Source organism: Lagenorhynchus albirostris, chromosome 10 (assembly GCF_949774975.1).
Source record: "Lagenorhynchus albirostris chromosome 10, mLagAlb1.1, whole genome shotgun sequence".
Classification (NCBI taxonomy): domain Eukaryota; kingdom Metazoa; phylum Chordata; class Mammalia; order Artiodactyla; family Delphinidae; genus Lagenorhynchus; species Lagenorhynchus albirostris.
In genome coordinates, this window is record NC_083104.1 from 11,612,775 (window position 1) to 11,631,527 (window position 18,753).

At 49.7% G+C, this 18,753-nt stretch overlaps 1 protein-coding gene and 1 long non-coding RNA gene across 2 annotated transcripts in view; one reads left to right on the forward strand and one right to left on the reverse strand.

The window, feature by feature from the left end:
• The window catches only part of LOC132526833 (uncharacterized), a 50,694-nt gene extending 48,671 nt beyond the window's left edge, over positions 1–2,023 (forward strand). Inside the window, exon 4 of the long non-coding RNA XR_009542715.1 lies at positions 684–2,023. This is a non-coding gene — a long non-coding RNA (uncharacterized LOC132526833). The remainder of the gene's footprint in view (positions 1–683) is intronic.
• Positions 1–18,753, reverse strand: part of ITPR1 (inositol 1,4,5-trisphosphate receptor type 1) — a 318,159-nt gene that overhangs the window by 14,726 nt on the left and 284,680 nt on the right. Inside the window, exons 53-57 of the mRNA XM_060161317.1 lie at positions 17,865–18,060; positions 16,423–16,515; positions 15,122–15,261; positions 14,387–14,552; positions 11,407–11,567 (exon numbers count right to left, since the gene is read on the reverse strand). Of these exons, the coding sequence (XP_060017300.1) occupies positions 11,407–11,567; positions 14,387–14,552; positions 15,122–15,261; positions 16,423–16,515; positions 17,865–18,060 (756 nt within the window). The remainder of the gene's footprint in view (positions 1–11,406; positions 11,568–14,386; positions 14,553–15,121; positions 15,262–16,422; positions 16,516–17,864; positions 18,061–18,753) is intronic.

The following is an 18,753-nucleotide window of genomic DNA, read 5'->3' on the forward strand; positions in this document are numbered from 1 at the left end:
AGCCAGGGGCTGAAGGTCCATAAATGTTTGCAAAATCCTGCCTTTATGTCCATTCCAGATCAAAAACATATCTCAGTATCCTGGCTTCTCTTGCCTTTTTAAGAAAGTCATCAACGAAGGCACTTTTGTTTATACGTGAATTCATCTTGGGCTCTGTGTGTGTGTGTGCGTGTGTGTGCGTGTGCGTGCGTGTGTTCAGGAGGGTGGGTCTGGGGAGGCTCGTGGGTTCACTGCACGTCTCTCAGCCGCATCTGTCGCTCTGGGTCTGAGGGCCCCTGTGTGCTTCCCTTGCTTTCCTTGCTGCTGGTACCTCGCATACCAATGTCATTAGGCACTGTCTGCCCTGGTCCTCCTACAATCCAGCCAGTGCAGTTCCCGTCACAGCAAGCACTTCCTCGTCAGAGCAGACAAACCGACTCAAGCCACAGCCGGAAGCAGGCTGACCACAAGTGCTAAGGTTCTGGTTAGTTCTTTTCTAGGTAAAGTTGGAAAAGTCCCTGCAAAGGCAAACACTGAAGTTTTAGACACGGGGGCGGCACTGACCTCTTGAAATGTTCTTGACTGGAAAGAGGGAGGCTGTGTGTGTGAGAGAGAGAGAAACAGAGAGAGGAGAGGAAGTTGGATTGTATGATGCAAATGCTCATCATTCTGAGAAGCGTTTTTTTTTTTTTTCTTCTTCCCAGGTTCAACTGAAGAGGCTGTTCTAAGAAAGACAACTGAGATCATCAGTCACCTCCTCAGAGAAAGTCCACTGAGGTAGAGTTTTGTTTACCCTGTAAACAACACAACATTTATTGTTGAATCCCTTATTCTTTTACAGTCAGACTAGAGAAATGCAATTTTTTTTTTTTTTTTTTGGTGGGGGCATGAGGGTCAAAGAAGGGGTCATGGTCGAGAAGATGGGTCCTGGGAAGATGGACCTGTAAGCCATAGAATCCCCTTGGGGAAGACTCAGGAAGGCAAAGACTGTCCTTTCAACTCAAGTGTCAAATGCGTTTCCACTTATCTTACCAAGCAAGACGACAAACAGGATTTTCCCAGAGTGCCTGGCGATGCTTAGGTGACAGGAGTGACTGAGGGGCAGGCCTGGAGACAGATCCTTGGCTGCCCCATGTATCCAAACCTCCCCATGTATCCAAACCCCCAGAAAATGCCTGGAAGAGAGTGGAAGGGGAGGATTGAAGATAATCCTTAACTTTTCTAAAGCAGGAATATATTACACTCAATAAACTTTAAATATTTGCCCCTCTTGTGAGTTAGGGTGACTATTTGCATTGAAGAGGAAGAAAATAATGTTTAGAGCTCATTTTTCTAAGATCATGGAAAACAAACAAACAAAACCCAGAATCCATTGCTTTGGGTGAAAAAACAGTGATAGTAACTCTAAGTACGCTCACTGACTCCAAAATTGTCATTATAGTATCTATTATATATTTTAAAAAAACTAAATTGAAAAAATAGATTCCAAAGGTAAGAAGATTGAGGGTTGGGGGCTAGAGGGATGGACAGGTAGAGCACAGAGGACTTGGAGGACAGCGAACCTATTCTGTTTGCTGCTGTAATAGTGGATCCACGTCACTAGACATTTGTCAAAAGCTACAGAACGTACAGCGCCAAGAGTGAATCCTAACGTAAACTACTGTCTTTGGTTAATAATGACGTATCTAGATTAGTTTATCAATTGTAGTAGCTACACCACAGTAATACAGAAGTTAATAACGGGAACTGGCGGGTGAGGTGGGGAGCAGGGGGCATACGGAACTCAGTCCTTTCTGCTCAGTGTTTCCTGTACAAAATAAAACCTACTTAAAAAAATGGATCCCACACCTGGAATTTGTTGGCCAGCCTGAAATGAAATTCAAGGGTCCAGGTCCCTGTCTCTCACAGGTTTGTTTCCGTAGCAAGCCCACGTCGTCAGTGTGTCATTGGGAAGAGCTGCGTCCTAGGATCCGGAGCTGAAGCCCTGACAGTCCAGAATGTTCACAGGACATGAGCTGGGGTGAGTCAGCCAACCAGCCTGGGTCTCTGCTCCCTCTTTTTTTTTTTTTTTTTTTTGAGAGATTACTGGCTACTTCACAGGGTTAATGTGAGGATCCAATGGCTGTGAGAACGTGGCCCGTCAACTGGAAAGCGCTGTGCACAAGTTAGTTCTCCCCCTCCCGGGGGGAGGGTTTCGGTTTTAGAGGCACAGATTTCCCTTTTGCCGATGGAGCCACGGGAAGGGTGCCCACGCTGCTCGCAAGCGCAGCCGTCGGCGTGGTCTGCTGCTCTTGTCTCGGACGACATCACCCAGACAGGCCCCATTATATAATCTTCAGCTGGGATGGAATGACCACTCACCCTTCCAGACTCAGTTAATAGCTGTCCTTGGACGTTACTGTGTAAGAGAGACGGCCCCCGCCAGGGAGAGAACCGCACCCATTTCTGATGAAATCCCTAGGCAGAGTCAGCTGCAGAGTCACTGCCTCATGTCACTCTGGGCCCTCAGGTGAAGTGATGCCGGGCTCTCACTGGGGCCACGAGAAAGCAGCGCTCCCTACTTGGAGAGGTGCAGCTGGGTCCTGGGCCCCTGGGGTGGCGGGAGGAAGAAGCCTGAGGTCACAGAGGAGGGGAGAAAGGTGGGGGATGGCCTGTGCTGGAACAGGGCAGGGCGGGCGGGGCGGAGATTCCTGATGAAGAGCCCTCAGGCGAACTCGGCTTCTCCCAGGCGCTGGCTCAGGATGTTCTGCTCAGGCCACGTCCCCTGCACGTTCAGTTAGCTAAGCAATCTACCAGAATGTTCCTTGTGGTTACGTATGGGATTTTAACAGTGTTTCTTGGTTGGCCTCTATTCTTTTTTGCATTCCACGAGTTTTAAACTTTGATCTCTTTATACAATGATGGTTTTTTTGGTTGGTTTTTAGCCTAACTTAAAAGGCTTTCCAAAGTTCTTTGCTGTTGTTTTGGGGAAAAAGACCTAGTGTTTGTCTTTGGACCTACAATCACGCACACCCACGTGCCACCCCGCTCGCTGCCTCACCTGCAGCAGGGCCCCGCGAGATAGCGTGTCGGCCTCTGGCTGCTGCGCTGGAAATCTCCTCCTGATTGAAATGGTTTTACTGAAGGCCAGCCCTGCCTAGACACCCTGAGAAACCGGTGATGGGAGGGTGTCATCTTCGTCACCATCCGTACGACTTCAGTGAGAATTCAAGGGCGCGCCACCAGCGCCATCCTGACCTGAGAGGGGTTTGGAAGGCAAGGTGCCCACAGCCTGAACTCTTCCGGGAGAAAGTACAATTCTCCAGATTCCTCAGTCCTTTCCAACCGCCCCATTTTACCAACCTGCCCCTTGCACTCTGACCCACACACTCACTAGCTCGTTCACATGGGTCTCCTCTCTCCCTCCTGATACCTCCCTGCATCCACTCCTGACACAGACCCTCGGGAGTCGTTTGAAAGTTGCTTCGTGGAACTGTAGAGCTAAAGGTGGCCTAAGAGACCCTCTGGTTCAACTTCCTCACTTTACAGGTGGTAACACGGGGGCCCTGTAAAAAAGTGCGTTTGTGAAAGGAGAAACTGAGACCTTGTCCACGTCATAACCTTTAAATACAAACAGCTGTACCTAAATGCTCGCATCTTTTCCTCATTCTCACATTCCCTAGACACACACTAGTAGGCCTCATTCTGAAGAGATACATTTTAAAGAATCCTGAATATATGTACTCGATAAAGACGAATTCAGAACATTCTCATAAAAGCCAGGGGGTCACACACCTCTCAGTGGCATCGCGCACTACCGCCCGGCTCTGTCAGACGCAGCCCGTGTTCAGAGCAGAGAGGAAATGAAGGAGTGCAGGCCAGGGAGTTACCGGCGTGGCTATGGAGTTGGGGACCGAAGGGGCAGGGTGGGTGGCCCAGTGGGGTCTGCGGCGGGGGAGGGGCAGGAGGCGGGCTCAAGGTGTGGAAGGGAGGAAAGTGCGTTTTGGGAGCTTAAAAAATCTGCTGAATTGGGAGAAATGTGCGTGTAAACAAATATTTTACATACGTGTACAAACACGTCAACCCCTACACACACCCTGGGGCTGATGAGCCAAGGGGAGACCCTAGCAGAGGCGGTGAACACGCCGGCAGCCACGCTCAGACTGCGCCCAGGCTCACGGACCCCACGCTCGGGCGGACCGAGTGCCGGGGCCCTGCGCGAGCAGTAAGTTCATGGCTCTGCTCCCCTCGCTGCTGCACACAGTGCCCTCGCACACCTTGGCGAAGGGCAGGCGTGGGAAACTCGGAAGAGAGGGCCGGGAGGGCCCTGCAGGCCCGGCTCCCGTGCCCAGCGCTTCCGGACAGGAGGAAGCCGCCCACGAAGTGCGGCCGGGCAGGGGCGGCTTCGTACCTCTAGACTGGAGGGCGGGACGTGGTGTGAGCCTGGGTGGGGAAACCGAAGCTCTGCAGCTGCCATGGACACGAACCCCGGCTCAAGTGCAGAGGGCGGGGCGAGAGCGCGCCTGGCCGGCTGGGTGGCACGTCCAGTGATGCTGACGCGCTGTTTCCAGCCGCCAAGGGGCGAGTGCCAAATCCCTCTCCACTTCTCCCTCACTCCGACGTGCCTGAACTCTGCCGTGGTGTCAGCGAGCTTCAGAAAGCTTTCTGGGCCGGATGAGAGGGCGGCACAGCCTGTATCCCTACCCACCCACCGCTGAGGGCTGGCGGAGCCCAGTGGGCATCTTAAGCAACTCCGTGGCCTCCCGGCTTAGGCAGGAAAGCAGAAGACACATCTCGGGATCTTATCAACCACCCCCCACCCCTGCCCCAGCATATCCTCACTGGAATTCCAGCATAAAAGCCCAAACCCGTTCCTGTACATCTGTGCAGAAGCAGAGGGTTTCCATGTCACAGTATCAGCAGCCAGGGCCCGCATGCCAGGTACACAGTGAAGCACAGGTGAGGCGAGAACTCGGGAAAGGGGAGGTCGGGGAGCGTTAGGTGCACGCCCCTCCCTCCTGCACCCGAAGTCCGAGGAGGTCAAGTGAACTGATACAAGATGGAACAAACTGGAAATCTCCGGTGGATCAGTGTGTGTGTGTGGGGGGGGGGGGGGGTGGGAGTAGGGGGATGGGCAGGCAGGGGGAGAGAGCGGGCTGCTCTACCTGTGAGAAAAAGTCAGCGCCAGGCCTAAGGGAGGATGGATCAGAAGCTCTGACGTTTAATTTTCAGGGAGTTCTGTGCATTCACATGAGTTCCCTGGGTGTGGGAGCCCGAGTCTGGCTGTGGCTCCGGTGAACCGTCCTTCCCCTTTAACCAACCCCTCTCTCTCCCCAAATGTGGTCACCAAAGGAAATATCATCCCGTTCCAAGCTTAGGTGAGGCCCACGAAGTTCATCAGATTGTAGCAAGTCCAAATGAACACCTATGGCAGGTACGCCCTTTATAAGAGCTGTTCTCTGCCATTCCTGAGCTCCAGTCTTTTAAACAACCCCTGTAGCACCGGACTCAGGTGGCTGCCTGACTGGCGGTGCTGGCGGCAGCTCAGAGACTTAACCCCATCCTGTTACTTGTGCGCGTTCCCTAGGGGATCCTCTCTCCTGCTCTTCTCCCTACCCCCCTTTTTCCGGCCCTTGCCTCTTCTGAAGGCAGCTAATTCAGCACCGCAGCGGAGAGGAGGGGCCCGGGAGATGAGCCAGTCCTAGTCAGGAAAACCCACCACATCCAGAGGCCAACGGCTGCGGGTTCTCAACACTGAGGCATGTGTGCGAGCACAGATCGAGCCACGCTGAACGTGCACGCGTCAGGACCCCTCCAGGGTGGGCTACTCAGCGGACCTGGCTGTGAATCTCAGCCCGAGCACTTCTCAGCCGTGTGACCCTGGAGAAGCGGTTCGACCTTCCTGGGCTTTAGGTTCCCGTCTGGGAGATGGTGATGGTGCCACCTGCAGTGCTGTTACGGGGACCAAACAAGATCATACACGCAAAGCATTTATCTCAGTACATACTGATTAAACGAGACCTATTACCACGGTATGATCCAGTCTGCTCGGGTCAGGGCGAAGCACGGCACAGCCCAGAGTTCACAGGAGCACCCTCTGTGCCCCAGGATCAGGCTGGCGTGGAAGAAGGTTCTCCCCCGCTAGTTCACCGTTCAGTTCCCTCGTCAATTCACACACTATCCTGGCAAAGAGGAGGGGCTGGAGCGGCCCCTGTGAACTACGGATGAGCAGTATCCCATCTGGTCACCCTGTCTCTAAAGGCAATTAACTCAAAAACACACCTCTGCAAATACACCTTATGTTGACAAGGTAGAATTCCAAGCTTCAGAAGGGAAATCTCTATTTTATTAGCAAAATAGATGCCTTAATATTTAAGTTATTGTTTGGTCTTCTTTACCAACCTCTCCTCTTAATGCTTCTCGAGTTTCTAACTTTCAAGAATAACTTAGGTCTGCTTTTCAAGGACTGACTTTTCTCCTGAGTTTGACTGTCATAGAAAATTGGGCTGCTGGGTCTTTGCTTGGAATCATACATTTGATCTTTTACCTACAACACGCCCACTGTGCAGTATTTAAATTCCTTCAGGCAAAGATACTCACAACTGATTTACCACTTATTCTGGTTAAATACACCAGACTGCATGGCCTGTCAAATCATCATGTATAGACTAACACAAATTCTCATTTCAGCTGGCAATGGAGAAAAGCCAAATAGCGCTAAACGTCATTCAAGCAAGGGCGTGTGGTACGTAAATTATAGTCCAGGGTTAAAAAAAACAGTCCACTTATTACAAAGGCTATCGCCAAAACTCTGTGTGGTAGCACCAGACTTCAAGTTCATATGGGGAGAAGGGAACTCAGGGTTTTTCCTCCTCCTTTGAACTGCCAGGGCTAAGTGAGGTCACTCTGTAGTCACATTTCTCTGAAAGTTCAGCCCTGTCTGGGGCCTGAGTCAACGAATCTGAGACCGGCTCTGCACTACCGGGTGGCGCTGGGAGTCCTGTAACTTAGAGAGTCACAGAAGAGGCTGAGCGTCCCGAAGTCACCTCCGCACAGTGCCACCTCCCATCATGTGCGCAAAGCCAGGAGACGAACCCACCAGCTAACCCAGTATAATCAGGATAGAATCTAACACACAGCACTCCGGGGGCGCTCCCCATGTTGCCGGAACCCCTGGTCCTGGGCAGTGAACCCGAGCGGAGGACAGCCCTAACCGCACAGACAAACGTCACAAGTATCCGTGACCGACTCAACGGAGAGACAGTGATAACGTCAGCCTGGTCCGGCTTCAACGTTTAAGGACACTTAACAGTTTTAAATTTAAGAGAGAGGAAGACACAGGAATTTTCCACTGGAGGATGCCTGTTCTGACTTTTCTCAGTAATAGCACGTCAACAGCCGAGACGCCTTACGCAGTCCTGGCACCTAGGAGTCGGTGTTCGCACCAGCTGTCCACGCTGCAGCCCTCTGCTTCCCGGCTGACGGCTCTGTGCCTGAGTGCTTACCACCTCTGTCCCCGGGCCCACACGTTCCTCTCCTTTCCGCCACCCCATGGACACGTGAGGGGACACTGACCCCGATTCACACATGGGTCAGGAAAGTCCAGGGACTTGCCCGGGGTTACCGGGCTCGGAAGGGGCGGAGCCAAAACTCACACCTTCCACGTTCTGCCCCCAGATCCCATTCTTAGGTGGTGATGACTGCCTGGGAGGCACCAGCCTGCGCCTGGCTTTGCCAGGAAAGGTCCCATCTCCAGTGAAAGGAAACGGGATGATCAGGAGAGGGAAACCATTCTCTGTTATGTCTAGATGAAAACTAATTTGTGGGTGAACATCCGGTTGCTAAGTTCTTGGCTGTGAGGCAGAGCATCAAATGCTCCTTCTTTCCAGATGTTTCCGTTTCCAGAGAGAGGTCCTGGCCCCCTGACCGTCGGCCAGTTCTCCAGGGAACTGCAGCCTCAGGAGCTGCCCTCTCAAAGTCAGCTTGGGCTTCTAAGAAGCCTTCTCCCATCAGAGCCCCTGGCAGAGTCTACTAAGCAGTTGGTTTTTGAGATGAAAACCTAGTTGCCATCCCTGACACCCCATCTGCAAGCAGTTGTTTTCGGGGCGTCTGCAAAGCTCCCCCACCCTCCGAGCGGCCACCCGGGGCCTCTTCCATTTGGTTCTGCAGGGTCGTCTTTTGGCAACTGTGACATCCCAGTTCCTTAGGCGTCTCTGGGATCTGAATGAACGGGCTAAAGGAGAGCTGAAGAAGAACTCAACACCCACCGCCTCGTGCCACGGAGCAAGAGGCGGTTTTCCCGAGGAACCCAAAGGGCCCGTCTCAGTCATTTCTTCTGGGACATGATAAGCCAAAGGGCCTCACGGACTCCTGGCCGGCCTTTCCTTCCATCTCTGACACTGCTCGTCAGCTGCCCTTCTCCCTCCTGACGCTGGAGTATTTGCAGCCTCCCAGAGTTGGCTTCTTCGAGACAGCTCCTGGCTTCTCCTCCCAGAGGCCCGCCTCGCGAGGAGGGATGCTGAGGACCGCCCCTCCGCCTGGGGCTACATCTGGGGCTGCCTCTGTGGCATCTGACTAAGTGAGCCCATGCCCGGGGCAGGCTGGCGGGGGGAAGGAGCCTGACCCACCGTGGCGGCTGAGTGCCCTCGGGCTGCCAGCCCCCACTGAGTGACTCAGCTGGGCACCCCCAGTTCCTAGCCCACTGTGGCTCTCCAGGGAGCCTGCCCGGCAAGGATTCATGTGGCTTCAGGGCGAGACACCGCCAGGAACGCTGTGGGCAAAATGGCATCGCCTTTCGGCTGGTGGATCGAACGCTTCCTGGGCCCTCGCCCAGCACACGAGACATCTGGTTCCTCAGCAACTTGGACATTCAGAGTTAAGAATTCTTTGATGCTACAGATTTTCAGGCTGTTTGACAAGAAGCTCTCACACAAAGGATGATGTAGATGGGAAAGCGCAGAGAATGCAGGGGGCTCTGAGCATGCTGGGTGGCCGGCGGGGGGGACTTCCGGCTTTTAATCCTCATCAGGTGACTGCTCACAAGGCTCCTGTTAAGTCTTCGTGACCGAGACAGAAACCCAGACGTGCACCAGAGTTTTCTGTGACCATAAAGCAAGGTGATTAACAGAAAACTTCAAAACTGGCCCCCGAAAGACTTAAAGACAGGGCACATTCAGAGAGAGGCAAACGAAGTAAGGGGAGGAAAGGAATGTGCGATGAGGGTGAAAACTACAGGCTACCTCTTCTAAACGTTAAAGGATTTAATGCAAAGGCAGGTTGGTTTACACAATGCAGATAGCTTTGGGTCTGCATGAATGCCGATCAAACACGGTGTAACCTGGCACTGTCGACACGAGAAGGACAAGGAAGGACCTGAAGACATTTCAGTTAATGTGTCCTGACCCCGGAAACCTACCCTGTGAACATCTGCACCCGACAACCACCAGAATTCCCAGTCTCCCTAAGGACAGACCCTGCTCCCACCTGGCCCAGAGCCGCCAGCACTCTCCCCGTGTCCTCCCAATGCCGGGGTCATGGAGTGCAGTTCCGGGTCATTAAACCCGGGCTTGCGTCCCAGCTTCCGAGCTCTTCCTGGGCAGCTTACTTAACCTTAAGCCTCCCTTTCATCTGTAAAAGAGGACATCCATCACCCTCATTCTGGGACTCGTGTCTTTTTCTCCCCCTTCTGTGTGTTATTTTTTTCTCTTGCCTTCTCCTACTCTGATCGCTCTCGTCTCTCTACCCTTCTTTGTGTTATTTTGTCTCCTTGCCTTCTCCTACTCTGATCGCTCTGGTCTCTCTACGCTTCTTTCTTTCTCTCTTTTTTTTTAATTTGTTTGCACCACGTGGCTTGCGGGATCTTACTTCCCCGACCAGGGATCGAACCCGGGCCCCCTGCAGTGGAAGCGCGGAGTCCTAACCACTGGAACGCCAGGGAAGTACTGTACCTTCTCTCTTTTAAAACCTTTTAAAAAGTCATCTCTGTGGTGAAACCCCATCTATTTCTCCTCACCCCCAAAGTTCTCTCTTCCTGGCTCCCCACTTTGGGTAGTTTTCTTCATTCAACACAGTAAGAGACGTGGAAGAGCCTCACAGACCACACAGACAGCTAAGTCCATATAGAAGAAGGAATACTTCTCCTCGGCAGTCACATAACCAGTTTGGATGATAATTTCTTAAAACAGTATCTGTTTTGTCTTCTCTGTTAGACTCTTACTATTCGGTTATGATTCACGAACCGGCAGCTTTGGCATCCCCTGGAAGCTTGTTGGAAATGCGGAATCTCAAGTTCTGCCAGTGCCTGCTGAATCAGAATCTGAATTCTAACCAGCTCTCGAGATGACTCATGTGTACATTAAATTATGAGAAGCACAGAATTAGACTTAAGGGCCTCCATGGTACAGACAGTACAGCATCCCCAGAAAGCCCCTCAGAACTGGGTGCTCAAGAACTAGGGCCCCGTGAGTACTGGCCTGCCTGTGTCCACCACCAGTGATCAGCCCTCACCTGGGGTTCCTTTGCATAAAAAGCTTTAAAATCACATCTGCATAAAAAAACACAGAAGGGCTCGTTTAGGATAACTTATACCTGGGCAGCGTGCTCAAGTCCTTGGCAACAGGAAGGAGATCAGTGAATCACGTAGTCTTTCTTCCCAGCTCACCGTCCCCTCTCCTCAGGGAGCTGGTGTACATCACAGACTCCCTGAACTTCACAACCCATGCCTCGTTGCTTTACCATACGCCCCTGAACGTTTCAATGAAGCTCAGAACCACAGGGATGAAAGGACAGCTGGCCCGGAACCCCCAGAGCACACGCCTGGTGCCTCTACAAAGCCCTGCCTGAGAAGAGCGCTCTGCAAACCTGCGGCAGCTTCCCCCTTCCCGGGCCATGGCGGCCACGGCGGTCACGCTCCCCGTCAGCAAGAAGATTAATTTGGGACTCAGATTCCTCCATCACGTGATCCCTTCCTGATGATTAGCAAATTGTCTCCCAGAAAGGCTAGGCTGAGGCCAAACGGACCAACCAGGCCGAACTACACCGAGTGATCATTTAAAAAATATACCGCTTAGAGACCAGGTCTTATATAAGGAGAAAAAAACAGAAAGGGATCCATCATCAGGAAGAGAGGCCAAGTACATAGAGGTGGGAAGGCGGGCTACAGAGCGAGATCTAGGTTAGAAGCCCAGCCCCGGTTAGGGCGGCCGTGTGCTAATTTCGCTGAGCTGCAGTGCTTCCTCCTTTAACCTGGAGATGACACCCCCTGTCTGGGGCTTCTGAAGGTCACCTGCAAAGACTCACGAAGTTCCAGAGACTAGCGCCCGGTCCATGGTAAGGGATCAGAAGACGCTGGATGTTAGCTTCCCCGCTGGCTCCCGGTACCATGCTCCGAGCTGAAGCCGGGCTGGCGGGCCAGAGTGTGACCTGCCTCCAGGAGCTCTTTGCGCTCACCTTGATCATTTCCGCCACGTAACTCTCGGGCCCCGTGTACTCTGTGGAGTCCTTGACTTTCACCAGGACGATGAAGCACAGGTAGTGCCACATGTTGTGCTCCTCCTTGATGTGCTCTTCAAAGGTGACAGTCTTGTTGTCGAACTTGTCCCTTTCCAAGCCTAAAAAGAGACAGAAAGCCCCGAGTGAGCAGCCATGGGGCAGAAAAACCCACGAGAGAACCATCCATCCAGAGGAGGCTGTGGTTTCACTCCTGTCTTTATAAAGAGTTGGGCTCTGCTGGCCTTACAAATGCATTCACTTTTGCATCATAGCAGGAAAACACAGGCCGTGGGTCAGATGGGCTTGGGCTTGAGTTCCACCTCTGCCACTGACCAGTCACTGTTTGGTCTCCACGTGCCTTAGCTGCCTTCTCAGGGGATGGGAAGGCACCATCTAGGTTCCAGGAGTGTGTGTGGGTTAAATGAGCATGGGTGTGACAGGTCCGTGCACATAGGCAACCAGGGAATGCGAAGTCCCTTCTCCCAGGTAAATGCCAAAAGGGAGACACGTTAAAAGGTTTGTGAGGAGACAGGGGAAGGACAAAAAGAACTAGACATACAGTTTAAATGACAGCTGGTAAGTTTATCTTTTGCAGAGGTATAGGTGAGCAATTCTGAAAATAGCTTCTGTGTATTCTTAGATTGAGCAAATAAATAAATATATGGTGATACTGGGAGTCAGATATCTAACTGTCAAAGAAGGGAGCACAAAGATAGAAAGGGAGAGAGACAGAATAAACTCTGATCGTTGAATTGGAATTAGAGGTATGGGTGTGAACTCATCCTTTTTCATGTGTTTATGAAATAGACAGAGAACTCTGTGGATACATGTATCCTCTAGATTTGTGCCCTAATTAGCCCTGGGAGCAGTGACACACCAAGAGGAGTGAGCACACCCAGTCACCAGATCTTGGCTTCTAAATACCAGTCTCCACTAAACAGAACCAGAGCTTTTTGGAGAAATGGCTGATACCAGGGCTGGGTCAGGGAAGATGCAAGGTGAGCTTGCATCTAGAATACCTCATGGTGCTAAAAAAAGTAAGAAGGTCCATAATAAATGATGGTGACGTGGCAAAAACACAGAAGCCTGCTTTGAAGGGGCTCTCAAAATCTGGGGCAATCTGAGCATCAGAATAAATTATGACAGTAAAGGGTTATATAACCCATCGACTTAACTAAAAACACACAAATCCATTGTGTTACAAATACAAAAGTACAAATATACACAGGGAAAAGAAAGTTATTTCTTAAAGTAAAAAACCAATTAACAAATGTAGAAAAAACAATAACGGAAGAAGATCATCATTTGGCAAACATCACAATCACAGACTCAGGAAAAAACTGGATGCAAAAACTGGTGCGTTAACATTTAATTTGAGAAATAATGGGATATTTACGTTGCCTCAAAGTATCTCCTCATAAAATGGTTCTCAATTACAAAGAGCAGAAAAGTAACTTCAGTGGAGAAACAGGGCAATTACCAGCTTAACCAAGGGATCAGAGTTAATACAACCAGTTATAAGATGAACTGGCAGCATGCACCTCCTGATATGATGCACTGAGGAGAATACAGCATTTCTTTGATGTTCCTATAAAAAAATGCATAATCTCAATCTTACCATGAGGAAACATCAGAAAATCCCAAACCAAGGGACATTCTACAAGATAACTAACTTTTATATTCTTCAAAAATGTCAATGGACTGAATTCAACACACGACCTGGGACTATCATTTGCTATAAAGGACATTATTGGCATAAAGTGTGAACTCTGACTAGGATCTGTAGATTAAGTAAGAGTATTACATCCTTGTTAACTTCCCAATTTTGATAATTACATTGCATATATATAGGAGAAGGGTCCTATCTTTAGGAAATATATGGTATTAAAATAGGGATAAAGGGGCATTGTGCCAGGCACTCTCAAACTGTTCAGAAAAATAGTGTGTGTGTGAATATAGAAAATGAAGGAAAACTTTAACATGTGACAAACTGGAGGGAAGAGTATACAGAAATTCTCTGTACTATTCTTACGACTTCTGTAACTGGAATTCTGTCAAAAGGAGAAGTTTTAAATGGTTTTAAGGGGACAAAAATCTAAGCTCTTAAGTTTTTAAATGGAAAAATGATCATTCTTTGAGTAGACGCACCAGTAGGAAATTTATGTATTTAGTAACTACATTATGAACAATCTTGAAATGACTACTCAGCTCCCAGATTCCTACATGATGAATCTGCATTTACATGTATTTCCTTGTAGTTATACAGAAAATGATATCTCGGGCACCCCATGCACCTCCCTTATGTAGCAGTTGACTACTCATCATTAAGTGCCTACACAGTGCACGCGCTATGCTAGGCGTGTTTCATAGACTAACTCTCCTAAGTCCCAAGATAAGGCAGAGAAGTACATATTATTGTACCCATTTTACAGATGAACAGTAAAGGTTCAGAGAAGTGAAGTGACTATACCATGGTTACACAGCTAAGTGGCAGAGGTTTAATCAGAAACCAGGTCTGACTCCCAAGCCCAAGCTCTGAACATTTGCACTGTATGCTCTTAGAGGACTCTATTTCCACTTAAAACCTGTTACCATCTGCAGTAAAGCCATCCACAGGCTGGAGGTGGAGGCAAGATCTCCATTCTGGTTACTTAGAATGGGAACACGAGATGCTCTGGCAGCCCAACAACCATGAGACCCTGAGACACATACATTTCAAATGGTGTATGATGATGCTTCTGCGAGCCCAAGCTTATTGCTTAAAACCGACCGCCAAGTGCTGCAGTAAGTCCATGGGCACTCCAGACGCTCCCCAGCAGAACAGATCAGGGGCCGCTCAGTGCCAAGGGCAGGGACGCTGGAGAACGGCAGCGGCCCTTCCCACGGAGAGTCTGGGCTCCCCCAGCCCCTCGGCACAAGCCAGGCTGCCACCACTCACCGCAGATAAAGCACGTGGTCTTTAAGATCTCTTCTTTCTTCTGCTTTTCGCTCCTCAGATCGGCAAAGGTGTCAATGATGACCCCGAAAATCAGATTAAGGACAATGATGATGACCATGAAGAAGAACAAGAGGTCATAGATCACTCGAGCAGCAAAGAGGGGCTCCTGGAACAGAGGCACCTCTGTCAGCGGGTTACCCCCTGTCCCCAGCACTCGGGTCTGCAGAGCTCAGGGCAGAAGGAGGGGACCGGATGCCTCCAAGTCAGACGTCCCAGCCCTCCTGGCCCACCCCAAACCCCAGCAGCGCCGTGTGCTTCGTTCGGCACGTTACATTGGGTGTCAAAGTGTAAGAGCCACAAATGCAGCTCTTTTCACACCCGCTGTGTATACTGTGAGTTCTCCAAGTGTCACGTGGCACGTGCCCGAGAGCAGCTTCCTGGGATCTAAGGGGTTTACGAACGTGTTCATGCAGGCCAGACCTGGCCCCCGAAGGAAGGAATCGCTTAAATACACAGAGGGGAGAGCAGAAGCTGCCCCCCTCCGCACTGGGGCTTCCTCCCAGGGCTGCAACTCGACGGTGACCAGAGAGGAAAGCAGCTGGCTCTGCACGCACGTCTCCTCACCACCGCTCCCAGCCCTGCCTGTGTGTCTTGGGTTTACACTGGAGCCCACTGCGTGGTGCTCTCACCACCCACCCCGCCCCCCTGCTCTTCCTTCCCCTGGGGCGCAGCTACCTCTTTGGACGGCTTCCTGAGCACATCTCCCACTCCGCCCCCGCTCCGCAGCCCGTGACTCAGCACTGTGACGATGCACATCAGCAGCGTCTCGCACGTGTGCTCTTTATCTTGCTCCGTCTCTTCTGCAGGGACCCGCTCTGCGAACAGGGCAAGTCAGGAGAGATTTGAAACGTGAGTGAAAAGAGATACCGGGATTTGGACATCATGATTCCTGAATGCCACCTCACCAGCGGACAGACAGGAGCCAGAAAGAATAAAAGAAAGGAGTCGAGCATCCAAGGCTTTCTTTTTCATCACTGTTTGCATCACTAAAACTTGCTAATTTCTCAAGCCCAGAATTGCCCTGCCCTCTATTAAATCTAAAATATTCCCTATCGTTTTCAGATTTTAAACTACAGTGTCAGCTCCGAACAGGCGCTGACAGGACGCTGAGTGATAAGCATCTCTTCTCTCAGCTCAGGGCCCAGGTTCCTCACCGGGGATGCTGTAGGGCTAAATCCAGCAACATTTTTACAGTTGGTCCGCTGAATGAATCGCCTTAAACTGGAAACTGTCCATTCTTACTGGTTTTTGGAGGAAGAACTTGCTGACCGCCCCCGGTAATGGTCTTGCTAAAACACCTATCTCATCATATCACTCCCCTCTCAACAACCTGGATCATCCTTTAAGTAAGCTTTGGCCCCCTTAGCCTGACATGTAAGACCCTTCATGATCTGGCCCTCTGTTGACCTCTCTGGCTTCACTTCTTCCGGCTCTCCTTTCTCGTGATCGTTATCTCCCTAAACATGCCGTATTCTGCGTCCAGGCCTTCAGGCACGCTGTTTCCTCCAACAGGAATACCGACCCCTCCTCCTTCGCCCAAGATTCTACTGTTTTCGTTCAGCTGTCACCTCCTGGGTGATACTCTTACTCCAGTACTAGGCTGGGTGCCTATCTTCTATATTCCATCCTTACTCTCAGCACTTAGCATCCTCTCTAGTAATCACCTCTTTGCCCACCTCCCTCTCCCCCGGCCCCGACCCTGCCACTATAGTTTATTATAGCTTAGGGTACAACACAGTCCCTGGCAAATAGTGGGCACTCAGTAAATACTGGCTGAATCAATGAAGCAGCTATTTTCTTCCCACATAGCCTTCTTTCCCCCGCTTCATCCCCCTCCTCTCTCCCAGCCCTTCCTCTTTGCTACTGGCCTTACTTCTGAGCAGTGAGTCTGCTTTCATCTGCTTCCAATGTCATGTGCACCATCTAAGCCTCTGGGGGGAGCCTGGCACTAACATGGTAACGCTGCGAGGTCCTACCTTCTTTGGGTGCCGGAGAGGAGCAGTTCTCCCCAGTCTCCACCCTACACACGTCAGAGTACAGGAACTCGCTTGCCAAACTCTCACTGGCTTCTGGAGAGAGAAGGAAATTTTATGATGAACAATCTGGCAACATATGGTTAAAATGTTTGAAGTCCCCAACTCACGGCTGATTAAACAATTCTTTACATAAATAACACCCGACAAGCCTGCATATAAATTCAAAGCAGAGATGCAATTTACACTTTCATTTGGTGATCTGTATGGGAAAAAAGCCAGAAATGTCAATTCCTGTAAGCTTACTAGAAATATCGCACTTAAATAGCACCTCTCCAACTTTGAAGACAAACAGCTGAAACTCTTCGACAAACACTACTGAACATACAGACTCCAGCAAGATTTATACCAAGTCTGCATGAGAAGCGGGAGTGGAAATCTGAGACCCAGATCAGTTTAGTTCAGAACCCTAAGATGGTTGGCAGTGAATGCCATTTTTAGTGTCAACTTGGAGGCTGGAGTTACATGCCAAGAATGCAGCATTTGGGAGGGAGAAAAAGGCTGCCTGGCTTAGTTACAATTCTAGTTTGTTCCTTGGACTCAGGGCGCCTGGCTACCAGATGAAAAACCAGTAATATTTCACTTACTAGTGTCAAGTATTTTAATTGAGGGAAAAGGCACTTGGGTATCACTCAAGAATATGTATCTCTCTCTCTCAAAAGAGGAAATCTCTTCTGTTTTTTCTATAAATGAAAATCATATAGGCTCACTGTAAAACGTGCACATTGTTTTAAAAAAAAAAAAATGCCCCAGAGACAGCCACTGACTGTGCAGTTTGGGGGTATATTCTTCCATATTTTATAAGACATATATGAGCTTTTTAATTAAAAATAAAAATCTACACAGACCCTATTGTAGTTATTCTTCTGCAATTTCCTACCATATCCTGGGTACTCTTCCATGAAGGTTTATAAAGACGTACCATATCTGCAGGTGTCACCACACCATGGATGAACCACACTCTAATGAAACACTCCCTTACGTTGAGATCGCTTCCAGTTTCACACTGCAATGAACATACTTCCGTACACATCTGTTTCTACATTTTTTTTTTTAAAGGATAAATTCCTAGGGGTAGATTTACCAAGCCAGAGGGATGCATACTCCTATACTTTCAATATACATGGTCAAACTGTTTTATGAAAATGTTGTACTAGTTTAAAATAGGACTTTAGTAAATAAATTCAACGTAGCATCTGGACACTCACACTTCGCACTGACACATCATACCGCCCTTTGAATGAAGTGAAAACTAAGCCCTGTATTCAGTTCACACTCTGAGTGTTAGGGAGATACCTACACTGCCAAAGTCATCATTTTTAGTTCAGTTGTAATCAGGAAATACTCTTTTAACATTAAAAAAGCTCAGAAGATCCCAAACCCACCTGGAAGAATGGTTTCATTGGGCAGCCTATCTACTTCCAAGATGAAGTCATCCTTGAAGAAAAGGTAGCCCACTATTGAGAACAGGTAAACCAGGATCAAAGCCAGGACCGCCGTCAAGATGATGGACCGTCCATTGCGAGTGACGCTTTTAATGACATTAAGCAGAGTCTCTTCTCTGTACACTAAGTCAAAAAGCTTTAAAAACAAATGAAAGGACAACAATGGGACCATTTTAAGAAGCCTCTATATTAGATGGACATCAGTATCCCCTAATGACAACTTTATAATGATTTATAAACAATTTACCCTTCCGGAAACTCCAAAGCATTATACCCTTAACGTGTTACCCTTGCCTGTCTTTACAGTGAAAACCGAGATGGTAAAAATAAGGAAAAACAAATATAAAAAAGGAGGGTGGGAAACAACAGCAATTTCAAGTCGTTTACATGTCGCTTAGAGGTCTTGGGAATAGAGAAGATACAGGCTGTGCCAGTGAGCTGCAGAGGACAAGGGAGGAAAGGGATGAGGGGCCTGCTATTCATTTAGGGATTATTCACTGAGCTTCTATTAAGGGCCAGCCACTCTGGATACGGGGCTGGCTGACCTGCAATGGGCCAGGCCAGGGAGCAGGGACTCTGGAGCGGACAAAGGTTCAAACCTCAGCTCAACAGCTTGCTACCACCAGGACCAGGCACTACCCCCTTCCTCTCAGAGCCTCAGTTTCATCATTTGCAGACTGGAGGAGACAGACTTATTGTAAAGAATAAATAGACGATGTATATATAGTGCTTAGCATACAGTCATACTTATGTGCCGAGGAAGTCCACAATCGATGGTAATTATCATTAAATTCCTGACGAAGACACTGGGCCAAGGTCACACAGATAG